Here is an 18399-nt window from a genome sequence, read left to right on the forward strand (position 1 = left end):
AAACAGATAAAATATATTTATCAATTAAACGAAATTATACAAAAATAAAAAGAAAGGTGTCATACAAGGTGTTAAAAAGTTGTATTTTGCTTAATTTATTCAAAGCAAAATCAGTTCATATTATTATTTTTAGTTTTAGCAAATTTTTTTGCGAAATGCTCATTCTGTCAATAATTGAAATTTTTAAGATAACTACACTACAATTCAAAATTTGATTAGCAGCATTTCCTTATTCTTCAATAACAATCTTAACAATTAAATTAAATACATATCATTTTTCATTTTGAGATGAAATCAATTGATGAATAATGATATTGAAATTAAATCAACTAACTATTAGACAAATTCCAATTTTTTTGTTGCAAATTTAAGAAAGTTCGAAATTTTCAATTCTAACTGTTTTATTTTTTGTTTTTTTTTCTATCAAAATTTTTTCTAGGGAATTTTTCATTTTAGCAATCACTTAATAAATAAACAATATATATCAATAATCTCAAATCATAAAACCTTATATGTACTTGCATATTATGAAATATAATTTAAAATATAAAAACTTATGTATATAATGTATACATATTATTCATAAACTTATGTATGTATTTACCTGTACATTTAATATAACAGCTATTTGTGTATTTTTGTTTCTTACTTTTTTTAAAGAATATTTTTACTTAATTTTATCTGTTCATTTAACAATTTTTTTTTATATAAGAAGTAAATATGTATATATGCAATATATATATATATATATATATTATAGATTTCTGAAAATTATTACAAAATTGCAAATTTTAATAAATACATATGTATGTGTGGTCATATATCATATAATTATGTTCAGATTATGTGCTCACAATATGATATGTATTATTATAAATAAGAAATATTTTAGAAACAGAAAAAAAAAAATATCAGTTTTATATTTTTATATTATAAACTGATATTATATTACTCCTTTAATTTTGTTATTATTTCCTGTTTTTTTTTTTTAATGTATTCTAGTCAATGTGTTATAAACCTACGCATGATTTAATCTTCCAGTTTTCCTAAAAAAAAAAATGATAAAATAAAAATTAAAAAAAAAATTTTAAATTAAATTTAATTGTAAAATAATAAATTATAAAAATTTTAATATATATATTATAAAATACAATATATATATATATATACGAGTATATATATAAGAGTATATATGACTGATTGTGCAAGTGATTTATCACCTTTGTATGAATATTGATATTGTAAATTATATTCATTATTATTTAGAATATCGAAAATGAAATTTTAAAAAATCTTATTTAAGAAAGTACTTATTTTAAGATTTGCATGTCATTTCTTTAATTTCTTCAGAAGTTTCAATTATTGTTATTTAAACATAATGTAATAACAAAACTGTTTTCACTTTAAACTTTTGAAAGTAGCGAATTTAATTTTTTTTCACAAACTTTTGAATTCAAAAATTTTAAAACTTAAAATCACAAAGTAAATTATTTTATAATTTTCTATTGAACTGCGTTAAACAAAAAAAAAAACAAAAAGATTCAAAATTTTCTTATATTATTAAAAATTCTTATAATTAATAAAATCAAAATTACAATTTGAATATTATTCATTAAATTTGGAACTATATTACATAATTTAGCACGAAAAAAAATGAATATAATTAAAAACAATATTTCTAAAAAGGTTGTTAATCATTTTCCACAATTTTATATATTTAAATATGTACATTTATTTAAAAAAACCATATATTATGATAAATATTATATAATAATAATGTTCACAAGATAAACACATTAAATATAATATATTCAAATGTATATAACAAGTACAGCAATAAATATAGCTATATATATATGTGTATATTTATATATAATATAGTTAAATTACAAAAAAAAATCATTTAATTTTTTCATTTAATTATATTTTATATTTCATTAAAATAATAAAAAAAAAATCATGTTTTAATAGAAATACGGACTTAAGAAAATGATCATTACTTTTTAAGTAAAACTTAAATTGATTAGATAAATAGTTAAACAAAAAAAAAAAAAGAAAAAATCTCAAAAAAAAAAAAAGAATAAAATGTTATATTATTTTATATTATTTATTATTTTATAAATTTATATTATTTAAAAAAATATAAATTTATATAAAAACAAAAGATCTAACACAACTTTTTAATAGAAATTTCTTTAATTTCTTCAAGTTGTTTTCTTTTTAATTTTAAATAAATTTTATTCTTTGTTTATTAATAATTAATTAAGCTGCTGTGCAAAAAATTATCTTTTTTTTTTTGTTTTGTTTCATAAGAGAAATTGAAATGGACATTTAGAGAAATCAAATTTTGAAAACAAAAAAGTTATCATTCAGAAATTTTTCATTTGTCAAATTAATTTAAAAAAGTTTCCCGTCTTTATAGTTCAATTCTTATATAAATATATAAACATAACCTTTATATATATATATATATATATATATATACGTAGTTTATTTTATATTATATAATAAATATGGAATTGTATAGTTAGGCCTTCATTGAAATTGTTAGGCTTCATAATCTTCAACTAATGTTCAATCATTATATGTAAAAAAAAAATATATTTATAGAATCTAATCTACATACATATGTATGTGCAAAATATGTTGTTTGATTCCAAAACAAATTTCAATTTTTTTCTTCTTTATTCCACAATTAAATTCCAATTCAGAAATTCTCCGTTAGATCATTTTTTATAATTTAAAACTAAAATGAAAAACTCAAATAAATTTGATCAATAAGTTTTAACATGTTCAATCTAACAATTAAAAATCAAAAATTTTAAAAAAAAAAAAAGGAAAATTTTTAACTAATCGCTTCACGTTTCCATTTAAAAAAGTACTTAATTAAAAAAAATTTCCTATGCTTAAAAATAAAAATAATTTTTCTATTATAATTTAAAATGTTACAAACTATATTAAAAAGTTATTCAAGCAAAACCAATTTTAAATAAAATAAATATTTTTTTGCTCCTTTTCAAATTAAAGTTTTTATAAAATTAATTTACTTTAGTTTGTAGATTGTAAATTTGTACAACCGAGGTAGCAGTACACCGCGACTACTTATAAGGATTTGCTGTATCCTTCCCCCCTCTGTGTGGGGCATGTTGTGCAGCACCCGCTCCAGGCCGACTCTCCTGATAAACTTGAGAATCTTGTGAGGGCCAGAAGACCGCAACTCCGCTGTTGTGGAAGCAAAAACCCCCAGAATTTTCTTCCTTCACAGTCCTGATATGATTGTCTATCTTCTCAGACTTTAGCAAAAACGATGTGGGGCAAATCGGTCTAAAGGACTTGGGCACCATGTCTCTTCTTCCCATCGTGGAGATAAAGACCACCCTAATCACCCGCCAGGACTCTCGGATGTACCCTAGAGCCAAGCTTCTCCTGAATATTCCGAAATAAATCTTGTATGGAAAGAGGGTTTGAGGTGCGGAAAGCCTGACTATCATATATACGGTCTATATTCACTTCCATCTTAGGTGTAAATGTCCAAATACTAGAGGGAATTCCGGTGTAACCAACTAACGAACGATTGTGCTCGAATCCTAATAGAGCTGTACAATCTCTAAATTTTTAGTTCAAAATTCCAATTCTGAGATTTGATTAGGGATGGTTTGGAAAACTATAGAATAGCATATCTATAGCTAAAATAACTTTGTTAAGGTCTGCTTAATTTAATATTGTAAATTGAGTATATACTTGATAAATTTGCAGCAAATAATGGTCTTTCAGAGCACGCCTAAAAATGTTTGTCTTCTAGTTATAATTGTCACCCCGTAGGCTTACATCTTGACATCTGATGAGCCTGTGTGCATATGTACATACAGAAATATTTAGCATACTTTATATTTTCCTGCCCCGCTCTGCATAAATCTTTTGTCCTGTTGTTCTTATTATAACACCTTATGATTTCCAAACCTTGTTAAGACGTACTTTTTGATTCTTCAGGTGCAAATACAAGTATATATTACAGCTACGGTTGGTTTCAGAGTTAGTGAGCTTATTCCAGCATATACTTCTCGTTCAAAGTCTTCAATGTGATCAGCGTCAATAGCCTTGGAATGCTTGGGATACTCAATTTCTTTCATCTCTGCCATTGTTTGTGTATAAATTTTTCTATTTGTTCCTGGTACAATTGACATTTGATCTAATGTCAAAATAAAACTAAGATAACTGAAATTCTTATGGAACATCTTGCACAGCAATTAAGAACAATGAATTTAAAAAATCGAAAAATTAAATGAAAGAAATAAATAAATAAAGTTAATGAAAAGATTTTTAAAATATTTTAAACATGAATTTAAAAAAAAAAACTGATTAATAAATTTTAATTGTTTTTTATACTTTCTTTTTGCAATTGTTATTTTTACAAATAATTTTTTTTTTATTTAGAGAAAAAAGAAACAAATAAATGTAGCATTAATTGCTGCAAAATTATTATTATGTTAAAAATAAATAATTAAAATAAAAATAGTGTAATTATTAAAAATAAAAAAATTTATTTTTTTTTTTAACTTTTGTTTTACTTTAATTTTTAAATATGGCAGGCATTTTTAAGTTATTTTATTTTTGTATAATTAATCCCATTTTTTTATGATAAATATATATATAGGAAATTTGAATTTTTTATTTAATAAAGGGATTTGTTTTATTTAATTTATAAAAAGAAAATTTTTAAAGTTGTTTTATTTTATTTGCATTTTTTTTTTTATTTATTTGCATGCAATTTCATTCATAGTTTCGTATGAAATGAAATATATCAACATATGTAAATATATTATAAAAATTTACATTAATACTTTTTTTATAAAGTAAGAGATATATCCTATATATAAATAATATCCAAAATGAAATAATAATAGGCTCTTTCATAAACGCAATATATCGCGACATGAAGCGAAAAGAGCGCTACATTCTGTTCATTAATAAGGCAATATGGCGAAGTTCATATGTGTAGCTCTTATGTTAAATCTTATGAACTGCTTAGATTTTATAGAATAGTTACAAAAATATTGCACTTTCATTACGTAATGTTTCTGCAGTAATGCGTTTCGCAGTTATTTTTTTGCAGTACACATTGCGTTTATGAATATTTGGAACGAGCTATTATAATCATTTTCATTTTGTAAAGAACTATGAATAAATAAACTTTTTGCATATCTAAACCAATTTATTCAAATTGTTTATATAAAATTTGGAATACAAACTTTTACGTCCTTTTTAATTTGTTTTAGTTAAATTTATTGTGAAACTAATTTTTTCTTTTTTCGAATACAATTTTGTTTCACGTACTATTAAAGGTTTAAAATATAAATGCTTTTTGATGCTGATATTGAGAATCAATTGAAATCTGCGATTTTTTTTTTTAATATTCGTTAAAATTATTTTAAGAACAAACAAATTAAAAAAAAAAATTTTTCTATCTATTAATTGCATTTATAAGAATATTAACGTATTATTAGAAATTAAAAAATAACGGCAAATTTTTGTTCAAACTGATAATTTACCTTAATTTTTTTCTTTCTGAGTTTTATTATTCATATTATTACTTTAATTATTAAATCTATTGAAACTTGCCAAAACTATTAGTTAACATTAATTATAAGCATTATTCAAAAATAAAATTTAAAAAAAAACAAACAAATATTAAAATATACCAAAGAAAAAAAAATTCAACAAATAAAAAACTCATTGAATTTTCTTTTAGTAAAAAAAAAAAAAAGAAAAAAAAACAATAAAAATATTTTAAAAGCTTCATTTACATTACACTGAAAACTGTAAAACTTAAAAACTTTAATTAGCAAAATATTCCATGTTGGACTCTTATATTAATATATTAAGGATAATTTAAAGAAACCAATTGCATTTCACGATATAAAAACCTTTTTTTATATTTTAAAATTATTAATCTAATATACATATTTTCTTCATACGTACGTTTACATACATATATATATATATATATATATATATACATAGGTGCATGTTTATATATATATATATATATATACATTTTTAAGCATAGATTTACTAAAATTATAAAAAAAGAAATAAATTTTATTTTATCTTTAGCTTAGTCTCAAGAATTTCAAAAATCAAGTTTTGTTTAAAAATGATATTGCTTACTTAATTCAGTCTTAAAACTTGTTCACTTACAAAAACATTCGTTCACTTACTTAATATAAATATTATTTTTTTTTTATTTGTAGCTTTGGGAAAAATGTATTTAATATATTTTTACAATATTTAAAACGAGGCCGCTTCCCAGTATGTTAAAGATCTGACGATCATGTCAATCACGTCATTCGCTTGATTTTACAAATGACAATCATCTGGAATTAAGCAATTCTTGAAATTAACATTTTAAAAATTTATTTCAATAAAGAGAAAAATTAAAATGTTTTCTTCGTCGTTCATTTTATCGCTTATAAAAGTCACTTATGTATCAACCTTTAAAGACATGCGAAAAAAAACTATATTATAAACAAATATTAGAATTCATGACGCGTAAGATATGTCGCGTTGGAAATTATGACTAACATCAATTGTATTCAATTGACATGCTCGAAAACGGCCAAGCTTAACACTCAATAACTATATGATAAATATGAAATATATTTTAAATTAGACAAAATTTACATTTAACAATTTAATATTACTATATCATTACAATACCTAAATGAATTATAAAAAAAAAAAGTTTTTTATTATTCACAGTTATTGTGCACAAAAAAATTCACATATTATGTAGAATTGAATTTTTGTTCACAAATCCTTTGTAAATTGTTTGTAGATTCATTTAAAAAAAATTTATGGCAAATTTGTTTTCTGTTGCATTATATTTCAATTATTTAATTATGTTTCCAAAAATCATTAAAATGATTGAATGATTTGACACACTACTATTGATATAATATATTTATATATACGTATGTATTTTTACATGTTGTCATTACAATTTTATACTGAAAGTATACACTTATATTTTATGCATTTATTATCCTATAACACTAAATGTAATAATAAGTTTCTGAGACTACTCAACATATACATACCAACAAAATAAAAATTTGAATTGTAAAACTTTTTATATAATATGAAATTGATTCATCAATTTTGCAAATATCATTAAAATTATTCATACTTAAAAAAAATCAGTAAGGAAATATTTTAAATTTCAAAAATTAATTTTTTTTTAATAAATTTCTTTCTTTAATAAAACTATAATAAAAAATATTGTTATACACATATGGATACTTATAAATATTATTCCTATTACATTATTTAGCTATTTGCAGATATACATGTATATACATATAAATATGTATAAATAAAATAGATACAAAGAAAATTATATGCATGCCTTTTACACATAAAGTATTTTATCTTAATAAAAATAATTATAAATATGAGAAAATTTTGTTAGCTAAATCTAGTTCTCTACAAGTACTAGAAATACCTAACAATTTTATACATATATAATACTTAAATACAAAGTGTGTAAACATGTGTATAGATGGATGTGTATAGTTTATAGCCTAGCGAAAATTACTTAAAGCAATATTTTATTATAATTAATAAAATTAAAGTAAAAAAATAAACAAAAAAAAAAATAGGTAGAGAATTTGCATAAGTCTAATTAACAATTACATTGAAAGCATGAAAAAATATCAGATTTAAAAAAAAAAAAATTTTTTTATATAATTTTTTATTAATTATTGTGACCACAAAAAGCTTATTTCTTTATTCAAAATAAATTCAAAACCGCTTATAAATAAATTATTAATTCCTTAAGTTTTCATTATTTTTGATTTTTGTAAAATTAAATTTGATATTTTTGAATTTGTTTAGGAGATATCTTTTAATAGTTGTAATTCTTGCATTATTTTAATGTATTTTGTTTTTTATTATTCAAATTTGTCATAATTTTAATTATATAATAATATCAAATTATGTGGTATTATCAGTTTATGTGGTGTAATATTTTACCTTTTAATTTAATTATAATTTAATTTTAACCATCGTATTCTTATGTTTTATAATAACATTCATTTAATTTTATTATTTATATAACTTGTAAAAATATCTTTCATAAGATGTATATATATATATATATATATAGATAAAATTAAATGTATACATAAATCTATATATATATATATATATATATATGTATATAAACTTCTCTATATTTATATAAAATTTACATATTATATTCATATAACATTCGAGTGAAAAAGTTTTAAACTATAAAAAATTTTCTACTTTTATCAAAATAAATTATGAGATAAATCAACTATATAAGTATATAAATATTTTCATTATATATACATATTTAAATAAATTGTTATTTTCAAGTGTTCAAGAAATAATATAATAGTATAAATACTTGCACAATTTCAATAATTTACAACAAAAAAAAATATATATATATATAATTTTTTTAATTAAATTTAACTTTCATTATAAAATTTTTGTAATTACAGGAAAAAAATTGTCATTTAATTTTCAATAAAGAAATCTAAAAGTATCAACTATCACACATGACCATATTTTATACATAGAACAATAAAAGTATCAAGTATTAAAAATTATTTATTTTGTAAATTTAATTTAGAAAAATTCAAAAAAAAAAACTTCATAGTTTCGTTTCATAATTTTATAATTAACATTAAAGAACTTTCCAAAAAATTTTGCCGTATTTTTCAACAAATTCAACAGAATCGCTATTTACCAAAATCTTTTAATTATATTAAAAAACAATATGTGAAATATTGAATTTTCTGTATTTTATATATTTTCCACAAATAAACGTGTTATTTACATTTGTTAAACATATTATTAATAAAAAAAACCAAAATAATATGAAACGTCGAAATAATATTACTACGTATATTATTAGTTTTAATCGTGTACCTAAATAAAATATTTTATGTTGAACGACAAAAAAATTAAAAAATAACTTTCCTCAAGATACTTGTTAAAATTATATAAAAAAATAAAATTTTTTATAATTTTCATATAAACATAAACTAATAATTTAGAAATGAACTTTTAATAATGAATAAAACTTTTTAATTTCTTATATCCTTTATTAAAATTTTTTAATAAATTTTTCCTGTTTAATTACAAAAAGTCTTTACTTACTTATTTCAATTTTATAAATGAAAATTATAGAAACGACCTTTACAAATATACATTATGTATATTTTATTATTATATAACAAAAATATTGTAATAAATTCACATTTAAAACAAATAAACATTAAATGAAGTTTAAAGTATAAAACTTGAAATTAATCTTTAAATTAAATGCTTATGATGTTATGCGATAAATGTTAAATTCATTTAAAAAAAAAAACAAAAAAACCAAAAAATTATAGAAATTAAAAAAAAAATTAAAATTATATAACACTATATTCATATTAATTTCTTCTATCCAATTTTTCATATTTTATATTTTCATTTATCATTTTTCAAAAATCACGTTTTTTCTAGAAATTTATAAATCAACAACAACAAAAAAAAAACAAATTTGAAATACCTTTATATATAACATTATACTTTAATCCTTAAGTAGATTTTTATAAATTTTAACATTTTTAAATATAATTATTATTATTCTATATAAAAACGATTATATAAATAACAAAAACACAGAAAAAAAAGACAAAACAACACACTGTATATAATATATACAAATTTTAAATAATTAATAAATAATATTTAATTGTATTTAATAAAATTTATACAAATCAAAATAAAATAGTTTTCTAATTTATTATAAAAAAAATAAGCAAAAAAACAATAATACATTCATAAATGTTTTGAACATTAATTCTTGCAAGAAAGAAGTTCATAATCGCTATTTCAAATATTTTTTAAAATAATTCATTGCAAACTAATTAACAAAAAAAACACTATATTTATACATTATATAAAAAGTATTGAAAAATGAACTTAACACTTGAGGAAAATAAAATACTTCTATTTTGAATATATTTATAATACTATTGGTCCTATATGAAGAGCAAAAATTCATTTAGGTTTATATATCAAAAATTTTTTCTAAGACATTAATATGATTTCAATATACTTTTAATATAAAATAATAAACTTAATAATCTACTTACAATGTATAAATTGAAACTAAATACTCGAAAACCCATATTAAACTGTTAATAAATTTCATTCTTATTATTACTTATTAATTAACTAAAATTATTTTTAGCAAAAAATTTGCAAACGCGACTAAATATAATTAATTTCAATCTTAATTAAATTTTCTGATTAAACTTTCTGAATCAAGTGTTAAGCAGATTTAAAACCAGAAACAGTTTTAATAATATGAAAACATATTGAAATTTTTACATATAAAAAAAAAAATAATTTTTTATTTTACTCTAAAATAAATTTTTCTTAAGAACTTTCCTGTCTTAAAGCGTACTAAATTTTAAATTTTGTATTTTTTTAAATAAAATAAATTAAATTTATTTTAATTCAATTTTCTATATATTTTTTTCTTTGATTAACTAGAAGCATATATTTGGTAATTATTGTTATTGATATGTATATATCATATTCTGGATATTGTACTTTTAATTTTTATATATATATAGATATTTAAACATATTTAAATTTCTTAATCAACAGATTTTATCTTAATTTGTAATCAGCTTTGGTCGATAGTAATAACAAAATAATGGGCAGTTATGTTTATTATATATGTAAAATTATTTAATTAAGTTAACTTTATCTATTTTAACGTTTTATTTTTAAATATATATATATATACATATATTGAAAAACTATATATTATATAAATAGTTTTATTTATGTAACATACTTTTTATTTTCTTTGTATAATCATAATTCATAATTTTATATTAAAAATATTTTCATTATTTTTGCTGTATATAAATATATGTAATCTGTAAATAAATAAATCTTAATAAATTATAAAAAATTGTTGATTAAAAAATAAGCTAAATAATACTTCAAGTTTTATTTTAATTTTCCAAAAAATTAGCATATTTTTATATTTTTAAAATTTTATTTAATTTTACTTAATATAATATTATGTATTTTATTCCATTAAATTTTTTTCAAATTGACAATAAACTCCGAATATACGTTTTTTTTATATATGTATACGTATATATATATATATAAATATATATATATATATATATTATATATATAATATATGTATATGTATATATACGTGCACGTGTACGTGTATCGATCTTATCTCTTTTTAAAAGAAACAAGAAAATTAGAAAATATTCTTTAGTAAAATTGTACAATTTTTTTAACTCTAATTTGAAATTTATATTTTTATATAATAAATAATTTTATTTTGAAAAAAATTTTCTATATTACATAATATACATAAACACCACAGAATTTTAAAAACAGGGCATCGAATTTTGCACAAGTTTGTAGCAAAAATTAATTTTTTTTACTATTCTTATACTATATTAAAAAACTGATATGAATTACAAAAGTCATTTTAATATAATTCAATAAATAAATAAAAATACATACATAAATTAAAATATTTAAGATATATGTATATTCTTTTCATTATCCAAATTTTCAATTTAAATTTATTGATTTAAGTAATATTCAGAAAAATAATTTTAAAATTTCAATTTAAATTAAAAAACTATACACTTTTCAATATACATTTCAATAATTTTGTTTCAATCATAAAATATTCGAATATTAAATTTTCCGTACAAATAAATTTTATTTTATCTCTTTGAATTTTAAAATAATGTCCAAGGTAAAAAAAAAAAGCGATTTTATGCCCCCAAGTCGGAAAAAAATAAAGATACTTAGAATATTAAAAATAAGCATTTTATTCAATTCTTAATTGAATTAAAATTTAAAAAAAAAATTATATATTTCTATTAATATACTTATTTTACATAATATTATGTATTTTATAATAAACTTGTATAATAATTTAAAATTTAGTATAAAAGTTTATTATAAAATAAAATATTTTTAATTTTTTCCTAAAATTTATTTATAATATATTACAATTTAATTTTTAAATCGTATTTCATGAAAATAACTTAACATTATAACATAATATTAATATTATTATAATATATAACATAATATAATATTAGTTAAATAAAATATACACTAATAACACTCTGTTATAACTAAATAAATAAATAATATTTAATATGAATGAAAATGGCCAAATATAACTTCTAGATAAATCATTTGGTCTATATGTATTTACTATATAATTATATTAAATTTTTCAGTTTTAATTAGTAAATTTAATGTATACATTCTTCTGGAAATTTATTAAAAAGTCTTAAAAACAAAAATAATGTCTAGAAAATATAATACTAAAATAAAAAAATAAATGATCGTATATATAAGCATATATGTACATATATATATATAAATATATATATATATATATATATATATATATATATATGTATTTATATATAATTATTTATATAAAATATGATATAAAAAATATCGTTTCAAAAGCAAAATAAAAAAAATCTGCACATAATATTGTATGGGTCTTTCTAATGAGCACGTTCAAAAAATAAAAACATAAATTGATACAACAATTATTATATAATAAAAACTTAATTAGAAATTAAAAAATCATTAAAAATAAAAAATTAAAAAAAAAAAAATAAAAAATAGTTTTATATTTTCCAATTTGACAAACAAACAAACAAAAATGTTGTTTTAGCGAAGGGAATTAAGTTTAAGTAACAGTAAAAAAAGTTATTAAAAAAAATAAAATTAGTTTGCTAATATTATTATTAAAATATAATTACTAAACATTTATATATATATATATATACATATATTGATTTATATATGTATAAATTAAAAAAAATACATATGTACTTACTATCATTTAAAATGAAAAAAAAAAAATAAAATTTTAACTTATTTGTATTTGTTTTTTTTTATGAATTTTTGTATTACAAAGAAAACAAGAAATTATTTTCATCTTTTAAGTGTATAAATGAATGCATGGATTATTAATGATTATTATTATTAACTATTATTATTATTATAAAAAAAATATTAATATTAATGAAACAAAAATTATATGAAAATAAAAAAAAAAAACAAAACTTCTTCAATCAAAAAATTGTCATTTTAATTTTACTCGGAAAGTGAGAAGAAAGTGAGTAACTATCATGTATCATATATCATATACTTGTATAATATAAATTTGGAGTGAGAAGAATTATTCTGATTGCGTATCTCGTTAATTTTAAATAATTTTTTCACTTTGTTTTTGAAAGTGAAACATTCGGTCGATAATTTCAGAAAAAATGCAAAAATCGAATAAAAAAAATCAGTAATCTTATTGGAAAACTGAAACATTCATTAGAAAATACTGAGAATTCTGATTTGAAAGTGAATTAAAAGTGAGTAAAAAAGCAAGATACACGATCAAACTGTAAATCTTGAAATTTATATCAATAAATTTTTACTTAGAATATATAATTCCGTGAGATTTGTATGAAGTGACACAGTCCTAGTCTATTACCCCATTCTAGAAGTGATTGTGATTTGATGACGAATATCAAAACCACTCTAAATTTTTCTCCGGCATGATATAACCCCAACACTTACATGTTAAATCACTACAGGTTAGTATAAGACTATTGCATTATTAAAAATTTAACGAACTACTTCAACCGGAACAACTTCGGTCTAGTTTACCTGATCTAACCGACTAGTTACCGTGATCTATTTTTGTTTTGTCTAAGCCAGTATTAAAATTTTAGCAATATAACGCTTTATGACTCTTTTAACGATGATTAAAAATATTGTAAATATCCTTTAAAACAATTTGTTCTATATTTAATAATTACAAATAATTGAAAAATCTTTCAATAGTTTAGTCAATCTTTAAAAACTCAACAAAGTAGAGCACAACAAATTATTTCTAATCCATAAACAACTTATTTCCCTATATAAAAAACTTTACAAAATGTAAAAAGAAAAAAGCAAGGGGGTTATCACTATATACATACGTGGATATAAACAACAATACATTATGATAAAGGGTACCATAAAAAACGTTACATAACAAAAAAATTTTTCTGTTTTAATTTATTTTTAATTCTCATTAATCTCAAAATTTTCACATTCAATTAAATTTTTAGAATTTATAATTTGCATTTTTATTTTTCGTTTGATTCTGACATCGCTAAAAAAATAAAATACATATTTGCTCATTTCAAGTTAATCTTGATGAATTTAATATAAATTTTCTTGTAACTTCAAAAACTAAACATATGGGAAAAAACATATAAAAAAACTTGTATTCACACATAAAAAAAAATTAAATTTGTTCATTCAAATTCTGATTTATCATTTGATCATTCAACGAATTATCCTGGAACACGTTGCAAATTATGACTTTGAAATACTCCCGAGCATTTTGTGAAAAATCCTGCATCTATCATTATATCCAACAAATTTTGGCCTCCATTTTTATCATAAATTTGAACATATACACTATTAACATTATCTATAACTTTAACCACATATATATTATTTAAAAGATTACTTTTCAGGTAATCCAATAAATCTCCTTTCTTTTCTGGTTTGACTATGACATTAGCAAATGTAAAATGTAGAGCCTGACAAGGAATTACATCAAATTTTGAATCCCATTTCTTCATATCGCTAACATGAACCGCTTCTATGTTGCCATAATCTAAATATCTAACTATAAAGAAGTTATTGTCGCTGATTTCAATAATTCTTGCTCGGTAAAATAACCCGTCAGTATATTTTGCAAAAACTAGCTCAAACAATGCTGGTATGCAATCTAAAGTTATACATTTTGCCATTTCTTCTTCTGAATTCCATATTTTTGACATATTGGCTAGAGATGTTTCGGAACATGTTGAGTCCAATTTATGGACTTGAGCGAAAAATGTAGTGCAACTCTCGATAGCAGTTGGTATAATCATAATAAATGAACCGATTTCAGGTACTTCCATTGGAAAACTGTTTTCTAATACAACAATTTCTTTATCTCGCGTCCATCCACTTAACAATTTATCTTCGTGAGATAGTTTGCAACGACTTCCCTTAAAGCATTCACCGTTCTGTGCAAATTTACATATTCGCATTTCATCCTTAGGTTCGTACCCCATTACCGCCTTTAAGGCGTTAGTAGTGTTAAGAGGCTCTTCGTACAAAACTGCTTTCTCATAATCAGTAAGTTGGCAAGAATTAAATAAAAAATTAGGCTCATCTGTTTTTAGGCAGTTATTTTCAACTTGTATACCAATTTCAGACACTTTGACATCTGAATTTTCTGTAAACATATTATTATGTTTTGTACTATCGCATGTTAAATTCAAATCTTGAAGTTCAATGGTGGTTAAAGAGTTTGAAAAAGGGTTATGGTACTCTTCCAAATCTAAATACCAGAAGTTGTTTTTTTTTTTTACTATTTTAAAATTATATTTGGTTTTTGGATCCACCACGTTCTTGTAAAAATTTTCTTTTGTAATCTTAAAATTGTTCGGATACACCATGTTGAGTTTGCAAAGGATTGCCAAAGATGGGTGGTACTTCAAGTCATGAGGTAGATCAAAAATCGAATGCTCAGCTTCAATTTTAATTTCTATTCCATAATCAACAAGAAAACATCTAATGTATTTTGATATAGAAAGTGTATTTTCTCTTACGGCTCGACAAATTTTACCAAAATATTTCACAGCAAATAATTCGCCACATTTGGGAAGTTTTGTTAGAGGTTTAACACTCATTTTTCTTAATAAACTGAAAAAACGCTTGTAAGTGTTATAATATGTCAAATCATAAATGTAGAACATATCATGTTCCGTCGATTTATTTATTATTATGCATGTTCTTTTAATGTTAACAGACTCGGAATACATTAAATCATTTTGTAAAAAACTATAGTTATAACTATAGGAGTATCGTTTTTTAAGTATTTCACATAATTTTTCACCTTTCATCGCCTTACTAATAAACGATTTATAGTCCATTTGTATAAAGTTTGCTTGTTGAAGGAAATCATCTACTAATATTCTTATATCGCCAAAACTGTTAAATAATTCTTCATGGAATTCATCGTTTATATCATTGGTAACAAATTCTGATATATTTTCGCAAAACTTTGTAAATTCCTCAACATTTTTTTTAAAATTATTGCACAACATTATTATTTCCATTGCTAAATGCACACAGCTTTCACTTTGTTCTGATAAAATGTTATTCTTTTCCATTTTGCCTAGATTTATTAGAAGTACCTACCCGCAAGCAACTTTGATTAAACTGCCTAGCCGCAAGAAACTTTTGATTAACTTGACAAATGAAATTGAACTTAACCAAGCAAAAATTTCCTAACGGATAGTTTTTGTTTTATTTTCATTTTATTTCAAAACCTGCTAACGGATTATTATTGCAAGCAGCACTGCCAAAAGAGAAGATTTATGATCAAAATGAAGATTTTTTGGTCATTTGTTCTTGTGCAAAACTTCAAAATAAGATATTTAAAATTTTTAAGTTATACAAAAATTTCTTTAAAATTAAGGTTTTTAATGCTAGTGAACTTTGTAAATATTGGTTTTCCAAATATTTTCCATATAGTTTTTCCATATTTTCCAAAATTTACATAAAAACATTTTGACCAAAAAGTCAAGCTAATAGGCAATGCATAGTAACGCTACTTCCATGACAGAAAATTTTTGATATTCTTCGATTCTATATTAATCGAATTGGCGCTTTAAGTAAATGCGCATACTGCTTATAACACCATAATGTCATTGTGTATGCCATTAATTTATTTTTTTTCGTGCTTTTTTTAATTAAACTTCAATTGAAGATTTCGAAAGGTTCGTGAAAATTTTTTTTAACGAATCTTCAAAATGAATGATTGTTTTAAAAAATAAAGATATTTGGGCTAATCGCTAATCTAATTGGCAGCACTGATTACGAGGTATGTTTGTCTTTTGGTGAAAATATGTTCATTCTGGTAACAACTAAGTACCGAAAAATATGTTCATTCTGGTAACAACTAAATACCGAGCTGCTTTGCATAGCAAACCAAACTATCAACCCATTACTTTATTTTTTTTTCTTTGGAAACATGTCAATTATACACTCCTTCAAAAAGGAAAAGAAGAATTTGCAAATGTTAAATATTTTCTAAGAAAACTTTGTTTTTGTTTTTTGAAATTTTTAAAAATTTATACCTATGCAAATATGTATATGTATCTAATAAGCAACGGAAAACAATTTCAAAATACATCGTCGGTATACATTGGTTTTTTCGGTATATGAGTAAAACATAACCTTAACTTGTTTTTATAACCATTTTTCATACGATATTTTATGATAACGTCTATTTAATAAAAAAAGATATACAAAAGAGAATTAAAATTGAATGACAACACAAATTTTGAAATGTAGCAACATTTCGGATTAATCTAGAGAAAAGTATCAAGTCCTGGACTTTGCTTTTTTGGTTAAAATTGCATACATATGTGTGTATGTATTTTTTTTTGGAAAAATGCCATTTTTGAAAAATCATTTTTATGTCTATAAATTATGTCATATACATATGTATGTATGTACATAGGTATTTATTTTATTGAAATTTCTAATTCAAAATAAATTAAGAAAAAAACAGAATTTGGAGGGTTTTATTAAATCAATTTTTTAATATTTTTATAGCAAAACTATAAAAATGTTATCACTAGTAAAATAAAAAAATATAAATAAAAGTGTATCTTGTAGAAGATTTATGATGTTAAAAAGGGCCCTTTCTAGCGTCCATAATACGTGTAAATTCGTAGCTGTGAAATGTCTCTCTATCTTAGGGATTAATTATCTATTTCGCTATTTTTCGCTTCTCGGCAAGTGAGAAGAAAGTAAGTAACTATTATACATATGTACATATGTATGTATATTTGTATAAAGTAATTTTCGAGTCAGAAGAATTATTCGGTATTATTTTTTTCTAAAATGTACAAAATTTATTCGCTTTGTTGTTAAATGTGAGACGTTCAGTGGTTAATTTGAGAAAAAATTTAAAATCCGATTGAAAATATGAGTAATCTTATTGAAAAAATTAAATATCCACTACAAAAGTGAAGAATTCTGATTTCAATAAAAAGTCGTGATTAATCCATAAAAATTTAAAAGTTATGTATGCTAAAATTGTTCTTAATTGATCCAGCAACATTCATCATGACACTACCATAGAAAATAATTTAATTAAGAGGTATTGACAGTCAAATTTTTTTTTGGGATTGGCTATTAAAGAAAAACAAATTTAGCAATAAAGGGAATAAAATTTTC

General features: G+C 21.0%; 1 protein-coding gene across 1 annotated transcript; it reads right to left on the reverse strand.

The window, feature by feature from the left end:
* Nucleotides 1-14238: 14238 nt before the first annotated feature.
* On the reverse strand, nucleotides 14239-16391 carry LOC129611109 (uncharacterized). Its single transcript, XM_055524063.1, has one exon. The coding sequence runs from the start codon at nucleotides 16320-16322 to the stop codon at nucleotides 14445-14447; it is 1878 nt and encodes a 625-aa protein (XP_055380038.1). The 5' UTR covers nucleotides 16323-16391; the 3' UTR covers nucleotides 14239-14444.
* Between the last annotated feature and the right edge of the window lie 2008 nt (nucleotides 16392-18399).

The sequence above is a fragment of the Condylostylus longicornis genome, unplaced genomic scaffold (genome assembly GCF_029603195.1).
Source record: "Condylostylus longicornis isolate FDR11 unplaced genomic scaffold, ASM2960319v2 ptg000048l, whole genome shotgun sequence".
Lineage (NCBI taxonomy): Eukaryota > Metazoa > Arthropoda > Insecta > Diptera > Dolichopodidae > Condylostylus > Condylostylus longicornis.

Excerpts from the sequence above, each read along its gene's own strand:
- LOC129611109 (XM_055524063.1), bottom strand. The coding sequence starts at position 16,322 with ATGGAAAAGAATAACATTTTATCAGAACAAAGTGAAAGCTGTGTGCAT.